Source organism: Anas acuta, chromosome 15 (genome assembly GCF_963932015.1).
Source record: "Anas acuta chromosome 15, bAnaAcu1.1, whole genome shotgun sequence".
NCBI lineage: Eukaryota > Metazoa > Chordata > Aves > Anseriformes > Anatidae > Anas > Anas acuta.
Window position 1 is genome coordinate 14476203 of NC_088993.1, and position 23013 is coordinate 14499215.

The following is a 23013-nucleotide window of genomic DNA, read 5'->3' on the forward strand; positions in this document are numbered from 1 at the left end:
GAACAGCTCTCAAACATTTTTAATGACAGTATTTGTACACACTTTAGTTTAATTAACACATGGCACAAGAGAGGATTGGTAACTAGGATATAGTCTCACACCAATCGGCTCAATTATAACACAAAATTTCAAGCATCAGTACACCAAGAAGAAAGTCACCCGTCCCTGCCCAGCAAGGTCTAGCAATTTGAATTTCCATAACACCTTGTTTCTCTTGGATGTGACAATAATTCCTTCTCTCCAGATTGAGAAGTCCCCTTAGAAGTGAGTGGATGATCAGCTTCTCATTTGGATTTATTTCTTGATTTCTGCAATCAAAATTAAGGGGGCTGTATATTGTCACTGCCCAGTGATCCATGTTACGTTTTTGACAGCTATGTTATTTGGTAAATATGTAGTAATTGCTTCCAAAATTAACTAGAGTTGTTCTTCTGTGTCTGTATGAGAGATTTCCTGTGATGTGCGATCCCTTCGTTAGCGCAGTGCTCATTAGGCACTGGAGAGCTGCTGCAGGCACAGCTGGGTTTTACGCCTCTGCGGGTGTGGCGTTGGTCCGAGGGACTAACTTCAGAACAATTGGCTTCTCTGGTGATAGGAGTCCCTGTGAGCTCAGCTTGAGAGGGATCTGCAATGGTGAGAGGGAAAAAGCACACTTGAAGTTAGACAAATGAAATAAGGAGAGATTAAAGGAAGCTCGGCCAAGGTTTGGGCATAACTTGGTCCATAGGGGCGATTTTTTTTCAGGGGCTTGAGGCGGTCTCTTTAATTTTCCTTCAGAGCACAAATCTGGTCGAACTCCCACCCAGCCTGGAGCTGTATTTCAGAAAATACACATTGGCAAAAAAAAAAAAAAAACTATTTCTGGGAGTTGCTGAGCTCCAGTGGAAATACAGACCTGCCTCTTCTAGTTTTTTTGCTGTTCTTCCTCATGGAAGATTTTCCCTGCGCTTGCTCATTGCAGCCTCTTAAGGGACCTGGTGATCCCTGAGCAGTGAAGGGAGCTCTGGTAACCCAGGCCCTTCTCCCAGGTCCCATCACCCACCTCTGGCCTCCCTTAGTGCTCAGGAGAGGGACCCAGTCCCCAAAAGTGCAAAGTAACTGTTGTCAGCACCCAGGGTAACCTGGCTCATGTACAAGATTCCAAATGTAATGCAAGTTCCTCACCTGAGTTTCTTTGCAGACTTGGAAGGTGAAATGTTGTAACAGGGCGACAATGGCAACTTTCAGGCTCAGGAGAGCAAACCTCATCCCAATGCAGTTCCTAGGACCAGCTCCGAAGGGCAGGTACGTGTATGGGTCTATGGAATCTTTGTTTTCCTTACTGAACCTGGATAATGACGTGTTGGGGAAAAAAAAAATGAAGACAAGAAATCAAAAATCTCTCTATTTACTTATCCAGAGATCTCTTGCTGAGGTCCTACAGAAACTTGCTCATTTTTATGCAAAGTGTCTCAGCAATTGAGTGCTGTGTTAGGGCCCTAGTTCAGGGCAGGAGGTGGGATCCCCTTCCAGTGTTTGAGTTTAATTTTGGCCATCCAGGCCAGCAGAAACCACATGGAAATCTAGGCAATGTGCTGTCCCAAAATATTTCCTTTCTGTTGCTTTTTGTGAGAGGGAAACCAGGAGTCACCTTTGGTAGGAGCAGCCTATGCCTTCAGTCTTGTTTAGGAATGAGAGGAAGAGGCTGCTTATGAAAATAACCAACTAGTGATAAGTAACTTTCCTGAAAACAAGGAGAAGGCAACTCTTGGAAGATCAGCTCTGATACACTTTTGAAGCAAAGCTTGCGTGGGGGGTAAAAAAAAAAAAAAGTTGGCAATGAAGGTGATACAGAAAGATGGACTAGGAGTCCAAAATATTATCTACATGTGCCTCTTCAGCAAGCCTAAAAGCTGTATACAAGATGTTGTAAAGTATCAATATTATTCTCCCAATTAGATTATGTTGTTTGAAACCCTGCTTTAGCTGCAAAGCTCATTTTCGTCTTAAAATTACATTCCCATGAGCCTGCAATTTCTCTTTGGTATTGTTTGTGGAAAGATAGGAAGAACACCATTAGGAAGCTAATCAGATTAATACTTAATTACTATGTGAAGAAAAAGCAGCAGGATATTTCTTCCCTTTCATTACGTGTTTTGCAATTTTGTACCTTTCTGGTCTGAACTCATCTGGGTTTGGCCAGTGCTCAGGGTTGCGGTGCAGGATGTAAGGTGGGATCATAACAGCGGCTCCTTTTGGAATGGTCACCCCATTTATTTCCACGTCTTTCTTGCAGACTCTCTCAATCCGTCCCCCGAGGGGAAAGAGACGAAGGGTTTCACTCATGGTCATGTCAAGATACTCCAACTGCATCACTGTTTCGTATGTGAGAGGAGCCTTCGGACAACAGGAGAAAGGTGGTCAGGTATGTTGGTGTGAGGACGGGATTTTCCTAAAATGACTGCTGAAACCAGACTGCCCCCAACCCCTTCTGCCTCAACTGCATCTGGCTTGCTGAAGAACAAAACACAAGGTAGATATTGCAGAGTTGGTTAAATTTTCTATCCTTGAGTGATGGAGACTGATGATAAATTCACATTGATTTGTGCATGGATGCAGGGTATGGCAAATGGGTTTGTGCAGGGCCTGTAAGGCTGTAGCTGCCAAAAGAAAATTGCTACAGGACTAAGTTGTCAGTGAGTGTCTTGGAGCTCTTAAAAGATCTCAGGATGATGCTTAGCAGCTAAAGAGTCATTCTTTGGACTGAGCTAGGAGAACAGCAGGGTCAGAGGTGTTTGCTGTTGCTCAGCGTCCCCTTACCTTGTTGGGAAAAGCGCTATCAATTTCCTCCACCAGTTTCTGCTGTACGTCAGGGTGCAAGGCCAGTTCGTAAGCCACGTAACTAAGCGTGTTGCTGGTGGGCTCATACCCAGCAAAAATAAAGATGAATGCTTGAGACAGGACCTCTATGTCAGTCAGGGCTGTGAAGAGAGAGGACATGTGGAGATGAGCAAAACTGGTGTGGACAGCCTCAGCAAGGAACAAGGAGCAATGGGTGGGGTTGGGGCAGGTTTGCTGTGGTGCATTTCTGGTAATGCAGAGGTACTCAATCTGTGTGGAAAGTCATTTGATTAGAGAATCCAGGAAATTGTCTGGGTGTAAATGATTGATTCCCTGCCAAGGGACCTTTCTCTGGGAAATGGCTCCCCATGTTCTTCTCGTTCCCACAGCCCCCATTCCCCGATGAGTATTTGGACATAGTTACCTTTGTAGTTGTGATTCGATTCATTGTTCCCATTAGCGGGTGTTTTCTGGGATTCAATCATCATCTGCAGGAAATCTACCCTGCCCTGAGGAGAAAAGCAGGAGAGTTTCTTTGGTGACAGGTTCTGCGGGGAGGGTTTGCACAAACAGCTTCCAGAGCCCAAGCGCTGCTCCTAAACTGAAGGTATCACCCTGATGCACACAGCTTCCTTGTAGTAAAGCATGACACTTGCTTTTTATTTCGGAAACCTACCTGTCCTTTTCGTGAAAGCATTGGGTGAGAGAGTAATCTCTCAAGTGAGTTTCAGGAAAGGCATTTACATTCTAAGAGGGAGAGTTTTGTTGGGAAACACCTTCCGTGTTTGAAAAGTGAGAGGGGAAGGCACAGATCTGGAAGGCAGCACTGCTGTCCAGTGCTCTTGCACTGCTTACTCTGCTTTCCCTTATCCTCTTACTAATCTTCAAGGAAGATGAGTGGCTTAGTTTGCTGGCTTATCAGAAATTTTGCAAGCCCAAGCTTTAAAGTCATTCTGCCAAACCTTTATCTGTACTCCACTTCAGATCATGGATGTACGAAGTCCACCATGCTTCCATGCCAGAATTGGTCGAATCAGACTTTCCAAAGGCATTAAAATCAAGTGCTTGCAGTTTAGTAACTTTGGGGTTTTACTGAGTCATTGGACTTTGGCTTCACCTTTGATATCATCATCCTTGAATGATGATATGTCACTTGTGTGTATTGAGAAGAGGGAATTTGCTGCCACAACTGCTAGCAAATTCATGTTTGCTTACCTTTTGAGTCTCCTTTTCACGATCCTGCTTAATTTTGGCGATGGATCTCATGAAGAAATCTACAGCATCGTTGGGAAAAACGCTTACATTGAACTTGGCCAAAAGAGGGCATATAAATGGAAATACAACTGAAAAACAAATTGAAAATGGAATTGAATAATGTAAACTCCACCTCATATAAGATAGCTATGGATGTTACTGAAGCAGTCGTCATGGTAATCGCAAATTATTTCCTTTTTTTTTTTTTTGCCTAGGCTTTGGCTTTTTTCCCCTCTTTCTCTTTCCCTTGGGATCATTTGTCTTCACACAACCCTCTCCCATCTTCCTGTTAACTGGACATAACTGAACTGGGTATAATCTTAGCTTTAAGAGATGACCAATGGATATGCCACCTTTTACCACGGTTTTCTAAGGACAGGTTACTTCTGTGCTTTGCGCAGCACTACAACAGAAAGGTAGCTTAGAAGAGAAATATTTAAAATTCTGATTTTTTTCAGGTTGAGCTGTTCAGTGTTGTTCTGTGCTCATACGAACACTTTCAAATCCCCTTCAGACCACTTCCTTTATCATAGGAATTCTCTATCCTGGGCTTGTTTTATAGGTTCATAAAAATCTATAACACCAGAATCTCCTCTACACACAGATCACAACTTTCCCTGTGTATTAGCGAGGTGTCTAATCTTGACTTAAGGTTGCGAGTGATTTAAGGTCCATCATCATCACTGCTAGAAAATTGCATCTAATTACAATCCCCACTCAGAACTCTTCCAGAAAATGCATTTCAGATAACACCACTCTCCTCAAGCCTCACACCTGAGCTCTCAATTCAAGGATCATTTTCCAGCCTGTGTTTGGATATTGGCTGGGATGTTCTTGGTTGTTGCACTGTGGATGCCAAAAGTCAATGAAGCTTTTACTCATCTCCTTCCCAGGGTTCTAGTATGAAGCTAACAGTGAGGAAACAATGAGACAAGAGCCATTAGGACTTCCATCCTGGCTAGTGAGGTTATCTAAGCAACAGTTGGTTGGCCAATGTATAGGATTCACAAGTGTCTGATATGCTTGCTAAACTCATACATCAATAGTACTCTGACACCTGAATAAAGCTTTCAACAAAAAGTGATTTACATGACACAATGAAGACTGGATCGAAAAAGTCAAACTTGACCAGTTTCTTCATCTCTCTGACAAAAGGGTCTTTGGGGTTGTTCATGGAGTCAATGTTCACACCAAATGAAGTGCTGGTAACCACATCCATGCTGTAGCTTCCAAAGATGCTGAGAAAAGATGGAAAAGGTACTGTGATTAAATATTTGCATGATGTGAATATATTTTTCCTAATGCCTAAGTCACATTCAAATATAAATTCTTGTAAGACCTCCTGCCTGGTTGTTGAAAAGGAAGTTGGATGTATGGCAACTGGGAGGCACTTAGAGTGAAAGGGATGGATTTTAGAAAGGTTTGGTGCCTGTGTGTGTTTAGAAATCAGACAGCCTTCCTGGAGATGTTAAACAGCATGTGGCTGCATGAGCATGTTAGTGCAAGGACAGCATGGGGCTCTCGAGCATCTTAGCTTCTCAGGGAGGGGTGGTAACACACCCTGCTTCAAACATGCCACAAAAACAGCATCGTTTGACCCCGTGAAGCCCTGTGATGGTACAAACTGTCCTTGAGGCTGCTTCTCCTTATGGGGCTATGGTGTCTGCTGGTGTGCTGCTGCCCCTTCTGCATTGTAGCTGCTGTAGCAGGGGTGAAACAGGTGGTGAAGCAAGTTGCTTTTGTTCCAGAGCCCATTTAAAGGATGTGGACAAGGACAACAGACATGGGGCTGTGTAACTGCCTCCCTGCCCAGTCCCACCCCAGCAGCGGGGGCAGATGGTAGAAGAGGGCCCCACAGTGCTGTGTGGGGCTGGGAGGCCCATGGCCCTACGGGCATCCCCAGCTTGCTGCAGGGTGAGGAGGCAGTTCATAGGCCCTGAGCATATGTGGGGAAAAGTGGGTTTTCCTGTGGAATTTAGTTGTCATGGTTCTGTGGATATACGAGGCTAGGCTCATGCATATTTTCTCCCATCTAATTCCCTTTAGAAGGCTTTTGTGGGCCTCTGCTTCTAGGAAGTTTCTCTAACATCCTAGTTTAAATTTCCCCTTATGAATTTCCAGCCAGGCTCGCAGCCAGCCCTGTTCTTTGTTTCAGAGGTCTGGTTTGCCTAGCAAGTGATCTGTGCTGCCAGTAATGAACAAACCACAGCACTTGCTAACAAGGCTTGTTGCTTAGCCTGCTGCTCCTAGCAGCTACTTACTCCTTCACTGGTATAGAACTGTCCTTTTCCACTCTTTTTTGGACGTTTTTCACCAGCACTTCCCCATAGTGCTTCATTATAGGAAACATCTGTAACACAAAACAAAGATGGTCACTAAAGTACAGCACACTTCATTCCTTTAAGACAGGCTTACAAAGACTACAGGGGTTTTCATGAATATTTACAAATAAGATCTTTCTGTTAATTTTTTTTTCTTCCTTTTTACATCAGGCATAAATTAAACAGGCCAGCTCAGCTGCCAGGCTCTGACTACAGAAATCAAACCCCCGTGACTATCTCAGCCTGAAAACAGCCTACTGACTTTCTGATTTAGCTTGTACTTGATCCTCTGTGTTTTACCTCCTTTAGCTTCCCACTGGTAAAGGTTGGAGAGAGCACTGTACGAAGCCGTTTCCACTGCTCGTCTTCAGCTAATGAGACAGCGTTGTTCAGCACCCCTGCTAGATCCATGTGCTGGAGGGAAAAGGCAAGGTGTTAACCTCAGAAGTTCGCAGCTTCCTCCCAAGAATGGGAATGTATACACATTATACATGCAAATACATAATGCTTTTTCCTGCAGTAAGCCACATGAGAGGCTATTTTCATATCCCAAACAACTAACCAAACACACCCAGTGTCTGGGCACATGTATGCCCACACCTGGCTGTGACACCCAGTGCACCCAGCTGGGTGGCACGGGGTCTAGCGGGACCCCGGCAGGTTCCTGCATGCTCACACAGGCTCAAATCCATCCTGTTTGTGTGTATATAGGCAGATGGATGAGCAGAATTTGAAGTGCAGGCATATAGCCCGGGCGTGCAGTCCCCAGGCTGTTGTAAGGCAGGGGAACAGTGACATACAGTGGCCACTTACAGTAATCCCCATAGTGCAGTCACGCAGACCCTATGGGAAACCCTGCTGCACGCTCGTTTCCTTCTGTACTTTGTTTTCTGGAGTCTCTTGCACATCACAGTGCTGCTGCTCTTACCCTGCGGTTGGTGAAGGTGGAGTAACACTCCTTAACCAGCACGGATTTGATGATTTTGGGGTCCAAGATAGCCACCACAGGTTGCCTGCCGTCGTAAATCCTGGCGGGGGAGAAAAGGAGATAGATGAACAACCCCAGATAGTTGAGCTGCAGGCTAATGCTTGGTAAAGAAAACATGTCAAATGCTCCTCTATCACCAGCCTTGCTGCTCTACAAATGCTGAAGTGCAAGAATGTAGAAATAAGGGATAGAAGAGGACTCCCAGGCCACCTCCCATCTGTTTTTGTAAATGATAAAGGGGCTAAGCACCTTCCAAATTCTCTGGGAAATGAGCTGGGCTCAGACCCTCAAAGGAGCAGATACTAAATGAAGCAAGTGTCTTCACTTTCTCCCTAGACTCTGTGTTTTTCCAGGCACTTAAACACATTACAGTATTAGAAGGAAACTTGTTCGACCCCTTCCAGCCTCATGAATTGAGTGTCTGGAGACTTGGGCTGGCAGCTCTGAAATATCCTCGGAGATAAAACTTGATCCTTGTTTTTGTCAATTTAAGCTGCCAGTTCTGAATGTTTTCCTGGAACAGATATAGATTTAAGCAGGTTTACATGTCGTCCCCTTTCACGCAAAGATATCTTTCCCAGGCTCAAATTTCTAAGTTGCTGTAGGGGCCAATAGATGCGTTACAGAGAATTTGTATGTTTGCAGCCCAAAATATAACAGCAGCTACAAAAGCCATAGGAGGTGTCCAGAGCAGAGCAATGATAGCTGCCAAAGCTCCCACTGCAGCAGGGCAGGATCTGCACCTGCGGCTTTGCTCGGTGTTGGGAATTTGCTCACCCTCCTCTGCTGTTTGAAACCAGAACTTGACTTCCCAGCTCCACGTTCCCCCTTAAACAGTAGTTTTGCTATTGATTTTGTTAGGAATGGGTGAGGACCTTTTGTTATGGTTTTTGAAACAGCTTTCATAGTATAGATTAAAGCAATTTCTGTACAGTGTGGCAGTGGCACTGCCCTGCAATCCACGGGATTTAAAGTGAGCCCCCACTTGCACCCTATTGCAAGCTGCACCATCGGGGCTGCAGGGGATGGGAGATTTCCTACAGGTTTTTTTTTTCTTTCCTGTTGTATGGATTCTGGTTTTTAGCTTCAGAAGAGATCATTGGTTTATATGAGTACTCACCCCCACACTTTCCCATATTTCTGGAAGCATTGATTGTCAAAATCCAAGAAACCCTGTGGAAAGCAATTTAAAAATGAACTCAGGACACAGCGGAGGGGACAGTGTCGGAGAGGTGGTTGGGAGGAATATCTTCAAGCTGATATTCAGAGCTGTCCCCACTGTTCCCCTCCCTGAAAGCACTGAAGGGCAGCGCTCGTATCATGCTTGTACAAAGGAGGCTGTGGATGAGCTACTTGCCAGGCCCCCAGTAAAAGGGCAGTTGTAAATCAGCCACCTGCAAGTGCTCATTTGGAGACATGGGAGAGGAAAGGCCCCGTGGTCTGTGCTCCTGAGCCATTATCCCGTGCTGGCCTTTGCACAACCTGTGCGTTAGAGCGGAGCTTGGCATTTGGAGATAACCTATCATTGCCATGTATCTGCTCAGCTACAGCTGTATGAGCAAACGCAGATATTTTTGGAGCCGGGAGGGCTTCAGTCACTTACTTTACGATATTCCAGGCACGTCCCAAAGAAAGGCAGAGGTGTTGGCCCAGGGATGCCTAGCTTCTTGAACACACCAAACGGCCAGATTCCATATCTGTGGGGCAGAAAACACAACTGAGCACTGTGTCACCACGGGGCTGCGAGCTCCCTGAAGCCCTGGGACTGCAGCAACGTCCCCTTGACTCTGCATAGTGGAGGTCAAGCCAGGAGGTGAGAAAAAGTGGCCCAAAATTGCTCTGCAAAATCAACATGGCAAGGCTCACTGCTGCCATGCACCTTCAGAGAGATGGCTTCGGGGTAAAAGCTGTTGCCTTGTAAAGCTGTTGCCTTCTGGTGGAAGCAGGACCTTAAAGCCTTCAGCAAAATGCAAAAGAGGAGCTCATTGCCAACTGAAGGAGAGGCAGAAAAGAAAGCTGGAAGAAGGAACACCAAGCTTACATGTTTTCATTGAAAGGAAATCAAAGTCATGCCAGAAGTGATGTCCCAAACAGGGCTTTTGTCAAGCTGTGCTTTAATTTCATTTATTGTTCTCCCTCCCCTTAGCCTGCGTTAGCTCAGTCATGCATTAGGAAGGCTTGTCTTGATGGTGTTCTCTTTAGATTTCATTGACAGCCTTACAGATTTCTCTCCTCTGAAGCACCCCTTTTTGGCAGCTGTAAAGTTATTACTTCTACCTCGGGGCCTTCTGTTTCTCAACAAGGGCCTGGGCTGCAGCCCTTTGAAGCTTGTCTTTGTCTGTGTTGAAAGAGCTCTTCAAAATATTTGGTTTTGGTAAGCAGCTGCAGCTTCCCAAGTGAGCGGTTCACCGCAGAAGGGATGTAAAACTGCAAAGGTTTGGTAAAGGGTTGTTATCAGAGATCCTGTTTGGGCCACGAGCTGGTGGCTGCTCAGCCCGTGTCGTGGGGAAACCTTGCTTTAAAGCTGGGGAAAGAGAGGGGTTTCCCTTAAGATTATGAATGCTTATTGTTCCAAACCTGGAAGGGCACCAATAGGATCAGGATCCCCAGCACAGGTTCTGCTGAAGCACAGAAATGGACCTCATCCTGTGGTCCAAAAGAGCAGGGAGAAACCAGGGAACAGGGTGTTTGTGGGTGCGGAAATATTTCACAGAGCTCAGCTTGTCAATTTTTAACCTCTTCTGTCAAATGTTGCTTCAGTGCAAAGTGTAAAACGTTTGCGGATTCTCACTTGTAAAGTTCATAGGCAGCTGAGGAGCAGGAGTACCAGGAAATGCCAGATTGAGCTGAGCGCAAAGCCCAGCAATGCTATAGAAACATAGGCGAGGCTTAATCTGCTTGAAACACAGCCAGGAGAACAAAATCTAATGCTCTTATGGCTAAAACATGACACGGTTTTCAGCAGGCTGAGAAGGGCCATTCAGCGTAAAGCCAGGGAATAATCATTAGATCTTCTTACCATGGAAATGAACCAGAAATGCCTGATGGTTGTTCATGTGTGAACTGGAACAGCACTGCCCCGGACAGACACAAGGCATCTGAGCAGCCTCCTGGTGCTGATGGCACTGAGATGTCTATTTTAGCTCAGATATCAGAGCACGGGCATCTGGGCTTTGTCCTTCTTGCCCCAATGAAATTACAAGTGGCTGCAGAGGGAGGGGGATTGTGGTAGCCAGCAGTCCTACATTGCCACAGTTATTAAAATAGGAAGGTCTGGGTCAAAAATAAGGTTTTTCTTCTTGGAAGAGCCTGCCCCAAATGAATTTTTGAGTGATCCAAATCATAGGAAAGGGTTCAAAAAACATGGCCAAAAGTTTCAGAACTTACTGAACCACTGTGGCTGGAACATTGCCCAGGGTAGATAAATGTATTGTGCCCATGTGCACCACATTAATCATTAAGGTTTATGGCTACCAACATGCTGTCTCTGCCTAAGGGCTTGTCAACACCACAGAGTTTGTCAGTCCAGCCTTGTAGGCAGGGACTTCCAGTGGAGGTGCTGCACATCCCAGCAGAAGGGTTTTTTGGCTGACCGTACATGATGACTGGCATCAGCTAAGTAGACAAAAGCATTTCTCATTGGCATGGCTGCCTCTGCAGCAGCAGGGTACAACTCCTGCCTGATGGAATTTGTCTGGAAAGCCAGGGGCCAGAGCTGACCTTGCTCTGGGCTTCCTTTCCTCCCCCTGTGAGGGTGGGCTGGGGGCAGTACATGTGGCATGTGGTGATGTTCCTGCAGGAGCACAGCAAGTTGAATTTCTGCAGTTTGCCACACCTGGTGCTGATGCCCATGCAAGGAGCATCTCACCTGGGCACTGCAGAAGGGGTCAGGAGTAAGAGCTGATCCTACAGCTGCTCAGTCAGACAGGCACAGCCTTCCTCAGGCTGTTTCTGTGGACAGTAACCTATACTAACATATACAACCTGTGGTAACGAAACCTTGGCACCATTATAATTTAATTGTTGCCTTGGCACTTAGTAAAAGCATTGTAACAGTCCATGGGATTATTCCAGACCTTAGTAAGATCCCTCGTCCATACAACCGTTAGACTCCTCTGCTACTTCCCAGAGCCTTTCACACCTACCTGTTTGCTCTTCAGCACGCTGATTGCATGAGAATGAACAACGGCAAGAACAGAAAGAGCAAAGAGCCAATAAAGAATAATTTACTCACACGAGCAGGAGGGCTACAAAAATAAGCAAAAGGGCCCAGGTTTCAGGAGCGAAGGAAGGAAGAAGGTTCATCTTGGCTCTTCTCTAGTTGGCTTTGAGTTCTGTCTTGATGCGTGTGACCCTCTGTCCCGGGTCTGCAGGAGAAAGGAGAGTTTCACAATGTGTAGTCTTTGGTGTCCAATCATGATTTAGGGGTTGGCCTCCACTCATGAAAGAGGAGGAGTGAGAGGCAAAGGTAGCACAGTATGCTAATCTGAAAAACATAGTTCATGTGATAGATAAATGTCTGGCTGAAGTAACTAAAGTTCAAATTATTTAAAACATACATTTTCAGAATTTCAGCTAGCTTCTCTGTTGCAATAGTAAGTAAAAACTTCTTGAGTAATGCTCCTGGGCTCCTATACTGAAATAAATAAAACCAAGTTACAGTGAAAAGGTAAATCATAAAGCAGGTGTCAGAGTTGGTTTACAAAAGGCTAAGGGAAAGAAAAGTGAAAAGGTTATTGGAATATTGTATGACAGGATCTTTTCTGGCAGCTGAATTAACTTTGGCAGAACTTAAGATTTTGTTTAAAATATCTATATTTCTGTATGTGTTGTGAAGAGGAAGTGCTGCCTGCTTCCTTCTGGGGTGGGTCAGGAACAGCTTCTAACAAATGCAGGAATTGCCCTATTTGCCCCGATAGGCAATGAAGACCTTACAAGTCAACTTTTCTTGCTGGGTTTGTGGCTGGGCATTTTGTACGAGAAGTAGTGTTCCACAACTATGAGCAGATCTTGACTGAAGCACCATCAGTTCCAAACAGGAGCTCAGGGCTTATGAAAAATCTTTCTGCGGTGGTTAGAAGAAAAGCACAAGCAAAGGGAAAACACTAATTTTATAACGGTTGTCTCATAAGAAAGGCACAGAAAAATACCAGCACCCTAAAGGTATGGATGTGATATGAGAAGGTTATGATGGTGGAGAAAGTTTTGCCATTTGGATGGTGTTTGTAGGTGATCTTAGCACCGTGGCATGAGGTTACGTGCTTTGCAAAGATGTGTACTATGACATCTTTAGGTCTCCATTCAGGACTTTAAAATGAGTAATTCCCTTCCTGTTGACAGAGCTGTCGTCTTCTAAAGAAAGTTGACTGCATGAGCAGGTTGGTGTTGGGTTGGTGTTGCACATATTAGCACCAGATGCTCCGATTGATGCTGGGTTAACGAATGAGTGCATCTCCGTCCAGGTGGTGATGTGAGACTTTCTGGGAGTTACCATCTGACTTATCTCAAGACTATTTGTATCTCACTTCACCTTTGCCTGGCCCTTGTTCTGACCTTCAGAGAGGGGTTATTTTGTAATAAACATTCTACGCCAGCTTGGCATGAACAGACAAGTTCATGACACGGTTACGTAAGCATGTGTTGGGTCCTACCTCTCTTGACTCAGATATGTTGAAAGTGTGTGTGACTAAATGGGTGCTTTCCCATTCAGGCGTTTGTCACAGCAGTGATTGTTTTCATTGTGACATTTCCTTGAAGTCTGAATTTAGTGGGCTCCAAATATTCCTGACTCTGTGTTAGGAAACCCGTTAATATGGTTTAGCCAAAAAATAGGGTTGATGAGGGTTGATGTAGGGTTTTCCATCCTCACTAAAAATAAGCCTCAGTCCTTGCCCTGTGTCAGTTATTTTTAGGGATAACAGTAGTTTCTAAATAGTCTCTCTGATTTTGCATTGGGGTCTTATGACCACTGCCAAGTGGACTGTAACTGTTTCCTTAAAAAAAAAAAAAAAAAAAAAAAGAAAGAAAAGAAAAAGAAAAGAAGAAACAAAGAAAAGAGAAAAAGCCGAGAACTTGATAGGTTAGGAAAAAAGAAAGAAAGAAAAGAAAGAAAAGAAATAAAGAAAGAAATCCTCTTGCTAGTTCATGGCAGGAAAGTCAATGACCGAGCAATGAATGACTGATTTTTCACGTCATATGTTAAGTCCATCTCAGAGCTTGGCTTATATCCTAACTTGACAGTGGTTTGAGCCAAAGACACACACAGGGTTTTGCCATCACTGCAGTTTCTCCATGAGAAGAATTTCATGGAAACGAGAACAGAACGAGCTTACTCCTTTAGAGATGTTCCTTCTTCCCACGAGCTCTCCCTTCACCTTATCCAAGTCCTTTAGATGTGTCTTCTTCCTTACCACCATGAGCTTTTGGGCATCCCAGATGTTTTGAATTGTGCTGCATCTCGTCATGGTCTTGGGTGAACCCTGGGCACCTGCTGGCAGCAATGTGCTGCTGGGGGGCTGTGAAAAGGCACTCCCCCAAATGGAGGTGCCATGGTACCTGTGGGAACAGCCTCCTGGTGACACAGTGGCACGGTGTGTAGTGCAGGGGGCCTGTGCAGTGCTCACCCCTGCCATGTAGGCTCCGGCACCCTGGGAGCAAGAGGTTTAAAAAGGCAAACTTTACAGCAAATTCCAAAGCGAACTGAGCTGCTTTTCCATTTCTAATGCCGCTAAGTAGCTCAGATTAATGGATTAATGGCTTTCAGGAAAGCAAAATAACACCACATTGTTATTTGCAGTGTAATGAAAGGAGTACTCCTAATCCAGGTTGTGAACAAGGTGTGATGAGCAGTAGGGATTTCTTGTATAATAATGACAGGGGGCTGGGCTGTAAAATGGGAGAACATGTATTTCTTTCACAGGCCATGAAACCAAATGATGTAGGGTAAGAAAAACACTGTGGAATAGCAATTATGACTGGGGAACAGGTGTGGAGAAGAAAGAACTGCTCAGAAAGGAAAGACCTGTTGGCCAAAAAAAAAAGAAGAAAAAGAAAATAAAAAAACACAGTGGGTAGCATTTTGTGTTGATGATGAAAAGGACTGCACGGGAATAAGGAGGGCCAGGCTGGATAAGCCTGAATTTTTAGGTTTAATTCACTTTTCAGTGTGATCATGAAAGTATCTCCTGAGATACTTTAGGGAATTTGTTTTAGATTCCCAGGGCTGAACCAGTTGCAGAGGGACTCTGCATTGCTACTTGGGATATAAATATTGCTGGGGAGTTATCTCATTATGGAGTACTTCAGACTCTCTAGATACAGACCAGAAAACTGCTACTGATGGTGGCAGAGCTCAGATAGTCTCCGTATGGGAGATGGCAGATCTCTGCACTGAAGAAACACCAAAACTGGCAAGCAGTGGAACTGGTTCAGCTTTGGTGTTGGCAAGTAATTTAAGATGTTATAGGAGAACAGTGAGGAGCAAAATTTCCTTGGGCTGAGCAAAATGCATTCATTTAGCTTACCATAAGTGGAAGCATAAGCTAAGAGGAAAATTGATGAAATGATCCAGCAGAAGGTCTGGGCCTTTAATGTGGACTATGCCTAGACTCCTCCAGAAGTCAAGAGGTGCAAATATTATCAGCTAGTTGTGTGAGAGCCTGTACAAATGGACTCTACACCCAGCTGGATGAGCAGCTGCATTAATAAAGGTGCTGGGAACAAGCCACACCAATAGGAGGGGGAGAAAAAAAAAAAGAAAAAAAGAAAAAAAAAAAAAAACAGCAGCTTTGTAGTTGGAGGTACACCATTGCTTGTTCTGCCCCTAAGATCATCAGGGTTAGGAAGTTGTTTCTGTGCCCAAGTAGGAGCAGCCCTGTGCTTGAAAGTACTGGCCCACTGGGGTCCAATTGTTGGGGTTCAGCACATCAGTGGCATTCCTTTCTCCCTTGGAGATGTGCCCCATAAAGCTGTGTTTGTTTAGTCTGGCTGAATAATAGCTGAGCTGGAAGGTGGTTGGTGGGAGATAAACGCCAGGTAGAAGAGCGATTTCATCACATTATGGTGTTGGCGTAGAGACAAATGGATATAGTCCGGCCATGAATAAATACTGTGCTGGAAATGAGCACAGTCCAGGCCTGGAAAGCACAGGAGTCCTCCCATCATGGTTTTGGGGTGGGGAAAAAAAAAAAAAAGAAAAAAAAAAAGCTCAGATAATGTAAAGTGGGACTAGATAAGACAGCTGCTGGTGGGAGGAGAGAGCAATATATTAAATTTCTTATCAACACTCCTCTGCCAGAGCAGTGTGAGGAGTTCACTTTCTGCATAGGCAGAAGCTGTGGGGAGGCAACCTATTTATTTTCCCTGATACATAGTGGTTTAGTTACCCAAAGGAAAATACTTCATAATGAAGGCTACATCTTGTTGTCAGTGGTTAAAATATTGATACACTGCTGCTGGATAAAAAAATCAATGTATTCGGAGGGGTCTCTAATGATACTTTATGTAGTTCTGTGTATGGATGACTGATACCCTCCTGTACACAGATTTCCCTGGGATTTAAAAAGCTCACAAAAAAAATCAACAAAAAAGTAATTAATTCCCCTGGATGTTTTGTTCCATATACTGAGCTTTGGAACTACATAGAAACTAGGACATTTTTCTGATGTTTTTCAGTTAAAGTAATATCCCTGATACATACCAATCTTCCTCCATAATCTTTACAATATATCATTATATACCTTTTCATTCTAAGAAATGATGCCTATAAAAGCTATATTGTACCTGAATAGCTAATTAACTCTGAGCACTGCGTTTTTTTGATCAATCCAATAAAAATGTGTGTTTCAGGTTCTCTCAGTTGAACCTTGTAAAATTAGTTTTTTAAAAAAAATATTCTACGAGCTCTATGTGCTACGATTTATCTGTGATGTAATGAAAGACAAAGCTGTGTCCCAGAAGCGAGCAACAACACTGTTCCTGGGCAAATACAAAATAAAAGAGCTGTATTTTCAGCACAAGGTGTAAGGCCATGTTCTTTCCTAGAAGGCACAGCGAGGGTATCTCGATGGGGCGGTTGCATGTGAGCACTGCTTTGTTATGCCATAATTTTGGCAAGGGCATCACGAGAAGTGTCCATGCAAGTCATTGCACAAGCATTGGTATGTCAGCGCCCGGTGAAGTCACTGTACATGACTCATTCAAAGTGATGGATTTTTTAAAGAGTGACAAAACAAATTGTTCATCCAGAGCCTTAGGACCGTGTTACGTAAAGCACTGCAGAAGTTTGTGCCTAGAGCAGGGATAACGTAACGGCTTCCTGCACGTCCCCTGCCACCGCTGCAGCCTCCCGCGGGGTGACCTGTGCTGGCTGTAACTCAGCAGGCTCAGCTCCACCACCGCTGTGGTTATCCTAGTTAGCAAGGGTCATGAGACTGAAGTCTTTGCTGTAGAAGAAACAGAAATCCTTCCTTCTTGTGCTTTTAGACCACAGATCACTTGCCTCTCCACTATCTGACTAGCCACGTTTGCTTCTTTGCTCCCTGATGGACCAGGATAGGTGAGGCAGCCTCTCCTCTCACGGTAAAGATGTGTAAAAACGGTGGGTGTCAGGGCTGCTGTATGTGAAGGTTATGGAAAGGTCTGTACACAATAACAAAGGTTACTAGTTTTGTTTTTTTAATGCATTTCTTCTAAATGTAAGTGTTTCCACAAGTGCTTCTTTGTCATCCCCACTCCTTCTGGTCATCCATCTGATGTTCCCGCTACCTGTAATGTTAGAAAAGGATCATCTCAAGGTCATTGTCACATCACGTGCCAGTGCATCCTGATATATTCTCTTTCTCTTCTGTTGTTAGGTAGTGTTTCTTCAGTTACTAAAATTTCAGCTTTAGGTCACATCTTCTCTTTTTGTTAAATGTAAATGGGATTGTTTTAAGAAGCAATCCTTAGAATAATGTAAGGCAAATATGGACATTCAGGCCATCACGGCTACATGGGGTGGGGTTTGGATTACTCTGTAATAAGTTTTTAGGACTTGGGTTAAGATAGCAAGGCTGAGATTAAAGTACCCAGCAGTATGGATCCGGGTCATTTTGTCCCTGGATCCTGCTTATCTAAGCTCGGGCGCTTGTATGAACAAGTCCCCTGGAATGTCACAGGTTCTGACCACAGGTCTGTGTGTAAAAGCATCTCTCGCTGCCTGATTTGCTCCTGCAGTTTATTTTGTTGAATATTTAACCAGCTACAACTCTGTGTGACAGCATTTCAAAACACTGGGCCTGGAAACATGGAGCAGGAGGCGTGGAAGAGGACGGGTCCCAACTAAACCCTTTCTACCAGTGCCAGAAAACTGGAGATGAGGTTCCTCCAAATCAGGAGGCTTTTATTTGAGCCTCCTGTGCTTTTATGCTATTAGGTGTCCCTCTAGGTTTTGACTTACCAACACCAGCCCCAACTTTTTTGGCAGGAGGTACCTTGGCCATATGCAGAGATGAGAAATGCTGGGTTCCACCAAGGATGGAGTGTCCAGCCCCAAATCTTCTGGGCACTTTGAGGAGTTGAGAGCTTACCTCTGTAATAAGGACACTTGTGCTGCCCTTGGCTTTGTCGGCTGTTCTTTTAATTTAGAGAGAAGCGTATCTTGGAAAGGAGCTGGTGGCAGTGCCTGGGAGGGGAGTTCAGGTGCAAATCTGACAAGACACGTATAAATGTATATTTATATAAATGGCACGGACAAAAATAGCAGCTTTAAAGCACAATTATTCCCCTAGGTTGACACTCCTGCCCGTGTGCCCAGCAGCGTGTCAGCTTCTCAAGGAAAAAGCAGCGGTAGGGACAGCGGTTTCAAAACCTATTTCTGAAGTTTCCTGGCCTCATCCTGCAATGTTACTGCACCCAAGAAACCTTTACATGTGCAATCCAGCCCAGTTACCAGGGCTGAGTACCTAAGTGAGGAATGAGAATGAGATGCTGAGCTTGGCTCTCAGGGCAGATTTGAGCATGGGCCATGAGGTCAGCCAGGAGTCCTCATTCACCCCTGTACTGATTTCTGCATTTCAAGAAGAACTGCAGAAATACATCAAAGCTCAGCTTCTCTCAGAGCTGCTACTGAAATCCTGCCATTGTATCCCGTCACCAGGATGCTCCTGGTGCTGCTGTGCAGGCAGTTTTCCTGTGAGTGCTGCGGGAAGGGCTCCTTGGAGCCCTGAACACGCTCCTCCCTCCCTTACTCCAGCAGCAATTCCCACTCTTCCCAATAACCTTCAGCTTCCCTGAGCCTAAATGCATGACAAAGACAGACCTTTAAAAATGTTGGACAGAGACCCAAACTGAAGGGCACTGTGATAAATTCCAGCAGCGGTTTGACGTGATGGGAAATTCATTCCTCCCACATAAATTATTTTCTGCACTTTTCAGGCTTTAGCCTTTTACCGTGCATTTTCAGCAATAAACAATGAAATATGACATTATTTACTTGTGAAGCACTAATAATGCGTACCAGCCATAAAACCTGATGATGCTCCAGAGAGCACCCCATCACCAGCACAAACACGGGGAAGATGGAGCGTGCCAAGAGCTCACCGAGGTGCCGACCCGCCCTGCCCTCCGTGCCTCGTGGTGCGAGCAGCCCAATTTATTCCCTGCTCGCTTAGCTGCCCAAACGCACGGGATGGCCTCTGCTTTCAGGTTCATCTCCCCTGTTTTTATCAGCGTCCCTGAGATGCTCTGTCGATGCCTGACCCGCCTCGTTTAGTGGCACGGCCCGCAAAGCCTGGCTCATTTTGGGCTGTGAGATGGGTTGGAAGCTGAGCATCCCTGAGCCATGGGGCTCCTCCACATGTAGCTCGGCACGGCTCTGCTGCAGGGGCCAAGCATCGGAAGGGATTTTTGAGATGTGCACATGGATAACGACATAATGAAGTCTGGCTGCTTTAACTTTCCTGCATGATTTATTGTTTCTCTCGAGGTCTTTCATGTTGGGATTTGATGTGGCTCGACTTTCTGTTGCTGAGCCGCAGAGTAGCCTGGCTTTGCGTGGTCAGGCGCGGCACCGCATCCTTGTGCCCACACCACACCGTGTATCTCTGTCCCTGGCTCTGGGAGCTGGCTGCTCTGCAGCAGCAGCCTCTGCCTGGAGAAGAAGTTTGCAGGATGCACTTGTGGCATCCCGGTGGTATCAGTGGTTTTGTTGTGCCAAACAAGGAAGGTTTCAGGTTAAATTAAAGGTGAAGCCTGGGACGCCCCTGGATGCTAGCAAACCTCTGAGCCAGAGGGATTCCCAGGTGTGTGATCATGCAGAAGGGCCAGCTAGCCCAGTAAGGGCTTGGGCTAAGTGTGCTGGGTAGCGGGTCATACTTCTTTGTCCCTTTGGGCTCTGGCAGTGTGAGGAGCCCAGTTGGCTCATCAAACAGTCAAAATACATCGGGGACAAGCGCTGGCAGAGCAGCGAGCCTGTCCGCGAGGGAGGAGGAGGAGGAACCTGGCCTCCTCCAAAGAAAACACGGAGTGGCTTTGGCCATATATATTATCATTATTGGAGCTGTCAGACGAGATTCAATACAGAGCTTTAGATAGATGTATCGAGGCCAGCTTCCACACTGACTTCCCCCAGCAGCGAGGGAGCCTGGCTCCCATCTCATTTGTGCTCATTTAATCCCATTGATCTCAGCAGAGCCTGGGTGAGGAGTGCAGCAGAGCAGGGGGACAGGACGAGCACATGGGGACAAGCTCTTCCAGAAGGAAAGATTTGTTCCTAAATCGGGTCACTGGGAAGCTGGACCTATCATTTTCTGATTTCTATCCTTCTTTCCCTGCAGTACTTCTAGCAGCTTGTTTTAACTGTTTCACTCCATCTTCAGGTTGTACTGAGAAAGGGAAATTAGTATTTTAGAAGAATTCAAGCAAAGATTTCTGTTTTTTAGCTGTGCGGCAGTCAGTCTCAAAGGGATAGGACCATGTCAGTTCTCCTATCTGTTAAAAAAATATTGTGTCAGAAGTGGGATCCCTGTGGGGTCTGAAAGATATACGTTGAGTAATTATAAATTTCTGTAGAAAATGAGAACATGCAGAGGAGGTAGTCAGTTTGTTCTAGGACCCAAAACCACAGCTCAAGAATTTGCTGTCCAGATTAATTAGAGAGCTGGAAAGGTTGCATATGTGATTACCTTTTTTTTCCTTATCTTGTTCCAAAGTCCATGCAATATCTACAGTGCTTCAGAGTTATATATGCTTAAAAAAAAAAAAAAAAAAAAAAAAAATCGATAGTAGCACAGTTCTTATTATCACCAGCCTACAAATAAAGCCGTATGAGAAGCAGAGGGAGAAAGACATTGGTATGGAAACAGGCTTCACCTTTACATTTATGTGTGGACTTGCCTGTAAGAAAAGCTATGGAAAAATTTCAAAAATTACTGAAGGAAAATGATAAAAACAAAACAACAACAACCCCATAACCCAGCACTGTCAGCTCCTCTAGCTGAGGCATAAGAAAGCAGTTGCCTGGGCATTCTTGTGTGAAAGACGTGTTGGTTTTTGGCTTGGCCACCAAATTCTGCCTGGGATCTCCTGTACCTTTTTCTCCATGGATAAGAGCTGTTTAACAGTAGGTCCACGCTTGGCAGGACCCCAGGAAAGAGGCAAGCCCCTCCTTTGCACCCCGGAGATGAAATAAAGATAGCTCTAGACATCTCTCCCAGGACACGTGGATATCAAGCAGTTGCTGCTGCTTGAATCGCTCTCCTCAAGTGTCAGCGTCAAGGCAGAACGGACACCTCCAGAGGATGCTCTGTCCCATCCATCCCACGGGGAACTCATCGCAGTTCAACTCCCTTGCGGTCACCACCGGCCAGACCTTTGGGTTGAGGAAGGTGGCATCAGTGCACGGAGGATGCCACCGTGCCACCGGGGCACTGTCACGTACTGGCACCTGCAAGCAGCAGACTCAGCAAATTTTGACCGTGCCCTTTTCGCTTCCTGTGATAAACACCCCATCACGGTGGTTTTACAACGTGGCTCGGAACAGGATCTGCCCTTTGTTATCCCAACGAGGTCGAATTGTTGCCAGCACACAGCCACGAGTCACGGCAGGTTTCGATCGGGATTTCTGACTCCTGAACGAGGACTGATGAGGCTCCCGGTAGCTCCCATTAATCTTATTCCCCCCAAGCAGTGCGTGGCTGCTGTTGCAGAGGTTTTGTGTTCTCCCTGGCTCATTTGCACGAGGTGTGACAGTGCCACAGGTCTGACAGAGGGGACAGGGATGGGAAGGAACTCACCTGGGTTTCAGGCCACTTCTCTCACCCTTCTCAGCTCGCGAGGCTTTCCGCTCCACGCTGCATGGTGTAGGTCTCTCTTCAGCACTTCAGGAAGCTTTCAGACCAATTAAATCCTTAATGATCATCTCTCAGCTCCTGGTGTGGTGGCAGGCCAGCTGCGTGCCTCCACACACAGCTTCAAAGTCACCTGGGACAAGGCAAAATTCATCTCCCTGCTCTCCTCCCTATCACACCCTGTCCAAGGGCACAGCCCCGGGGAGCCGAGGGGATGAGTTTCCTATCGAACCTCGCATCCTTCCGATGTCAAAACGCTTTGTGCAGCCGGGGCCTGTAGGGAAGCCGAGCTGCTGGTTATGTGATCGATGAAAAGTTTTACACGGAACCTTGGATGCTCACAAAAGAGGGGAAAGGATGTAGCTGCAACAGCTCTTCGCGTGAAAACAAGATGTTTATTGGTATTGAAACACCCCGCTAGGCTGAAATCAGATGCCAAGTGATGTGAGCTCGAGCCAGCATGGGCCTCGCTTGGTGGGGGGTGAGGGCAGGCTGGCTTTTTGCATAGGACTCTCTAAAATTTCCCTGTCATTACGTGTAATAATAGAAGGATAAGTGCACAGCATGGTGAGACGATTGAGGTTGGAGCCAAGGGGGACAGAGCCAATAACATCTTATGCATTTTTCCTGTCATATGAATTCTTCACACCTTGAACTACTTTTCCTTGATTTTCTTCTTCGTCTTTTATTTTTCTTTTTTTTTCTTTTTTTTTTTTTTATTTTATTGAGGCAACAGCCAATAAAAGAAACTAATGGGTTAGAAACCACGTAAGCAGTCTCCCACTGCGCTTTATTCCCCACAGGCTCTTTGCATCAAAGGGAAGGCAGCAAAATAGGGCGACCAAGCACTACGTAGGAGTCAGAACGAGCTCTCTGCTCCCCACTCCTTGCTGTGCACAGGGATGTCACCCTGCCAGCGAGGGCTGCTGGCCTCATGAGGACACTGGCAAGCACCTGGCTGGGGATATCTCAGGGCCTTACACAGGGCATGTAGTGCCTGATTTCATTCCACATTCCTCCTTCCCCATCTCTTCATGTGCAAACCTGCTGCTCCATGCTCTCGCTCCCTCCCCTGCCACCTCCTCGCTGGGAGCAGAGGCTCCTTGCCAGCTCCTCTCCCTGTATTTCAGTCCCCTTCTCTAGCTGGGGGTGCACAGACACCACTTGTCCTGGTTGTCTCCTGCTTGACCTTTCATTAGGAAGGATAATTTCAGACAGACCTCGTTCCCACACACAGCACCGTCCTTTCCTCGCCCCAGCGTACCGACCTCACAAATGTTGAATTAGCAAATCCAGGCCTCGT

General features: G+C 45.7%; 1 protein-coding gene and 2 long non-coding RNA genes across 3 annotated transcripts in view; 1 reads left to right on the plus strand and 2 right to left on the minus strand.

Moving 5' to 3' along the window:
• On the minus strand, window positions 1-11757 carry LOC137864799 (cytochrome P450 3A9-like). The gene is made up of 13 exons (XM_068699318.1): window positions 11618-11757; window positions 8987-9080; window positions 8504-8556; window positions 7324-7423; window positions 6696-6809; window positions 6336-6424; window positions 5164-5312; window positions 4036-4163; window positions 3245-3329; window positions 2800-2960; window positions 2150-2376; window positions 1165-1327; window positions 1-625 (listed from the first exon to the last, which is right to left on the minus strand). Exons 1-13 carry the CDS (start codon window positions 11686-11688, stop codon window positions 527-529), a joined length of 1533 nt encoding a protein of 510 aa, XP_068555419.1. The 5' UTR covers window positions 11689-11757; the 3' UTR covers window positions 1-526.
• The window catches only part of LOC137864800 (uncharacterized), a 25933-nt gene continuing 5191 nt past the window's right edge, over window positions 2272-23013 (plus strand). Inside the window, exon 1 of the long non-coding RNA XR_011101623.1 lies at window positions 2272-2404. This is a non-coding gene — a long non-coding RNA (uncharacterized lncRNA). The remainder of the gene's footprint in view (window positions 2405-23013) is intronic.
• LOC137865021 (uncharacterized) lies at window positions 15595-21788 on the minus strand. The gene is made up of 4 exons (XR_011101720.1): window positions 21657-21788; window positions 20547-20610; window positions 17952-18071; window positions 15595-17148 (listed from the first exon to the last, which is right to left on the minus strand). It is a non-coding gene; the product is annotated as an uncharacterized lncRNA (long non-coding RNA).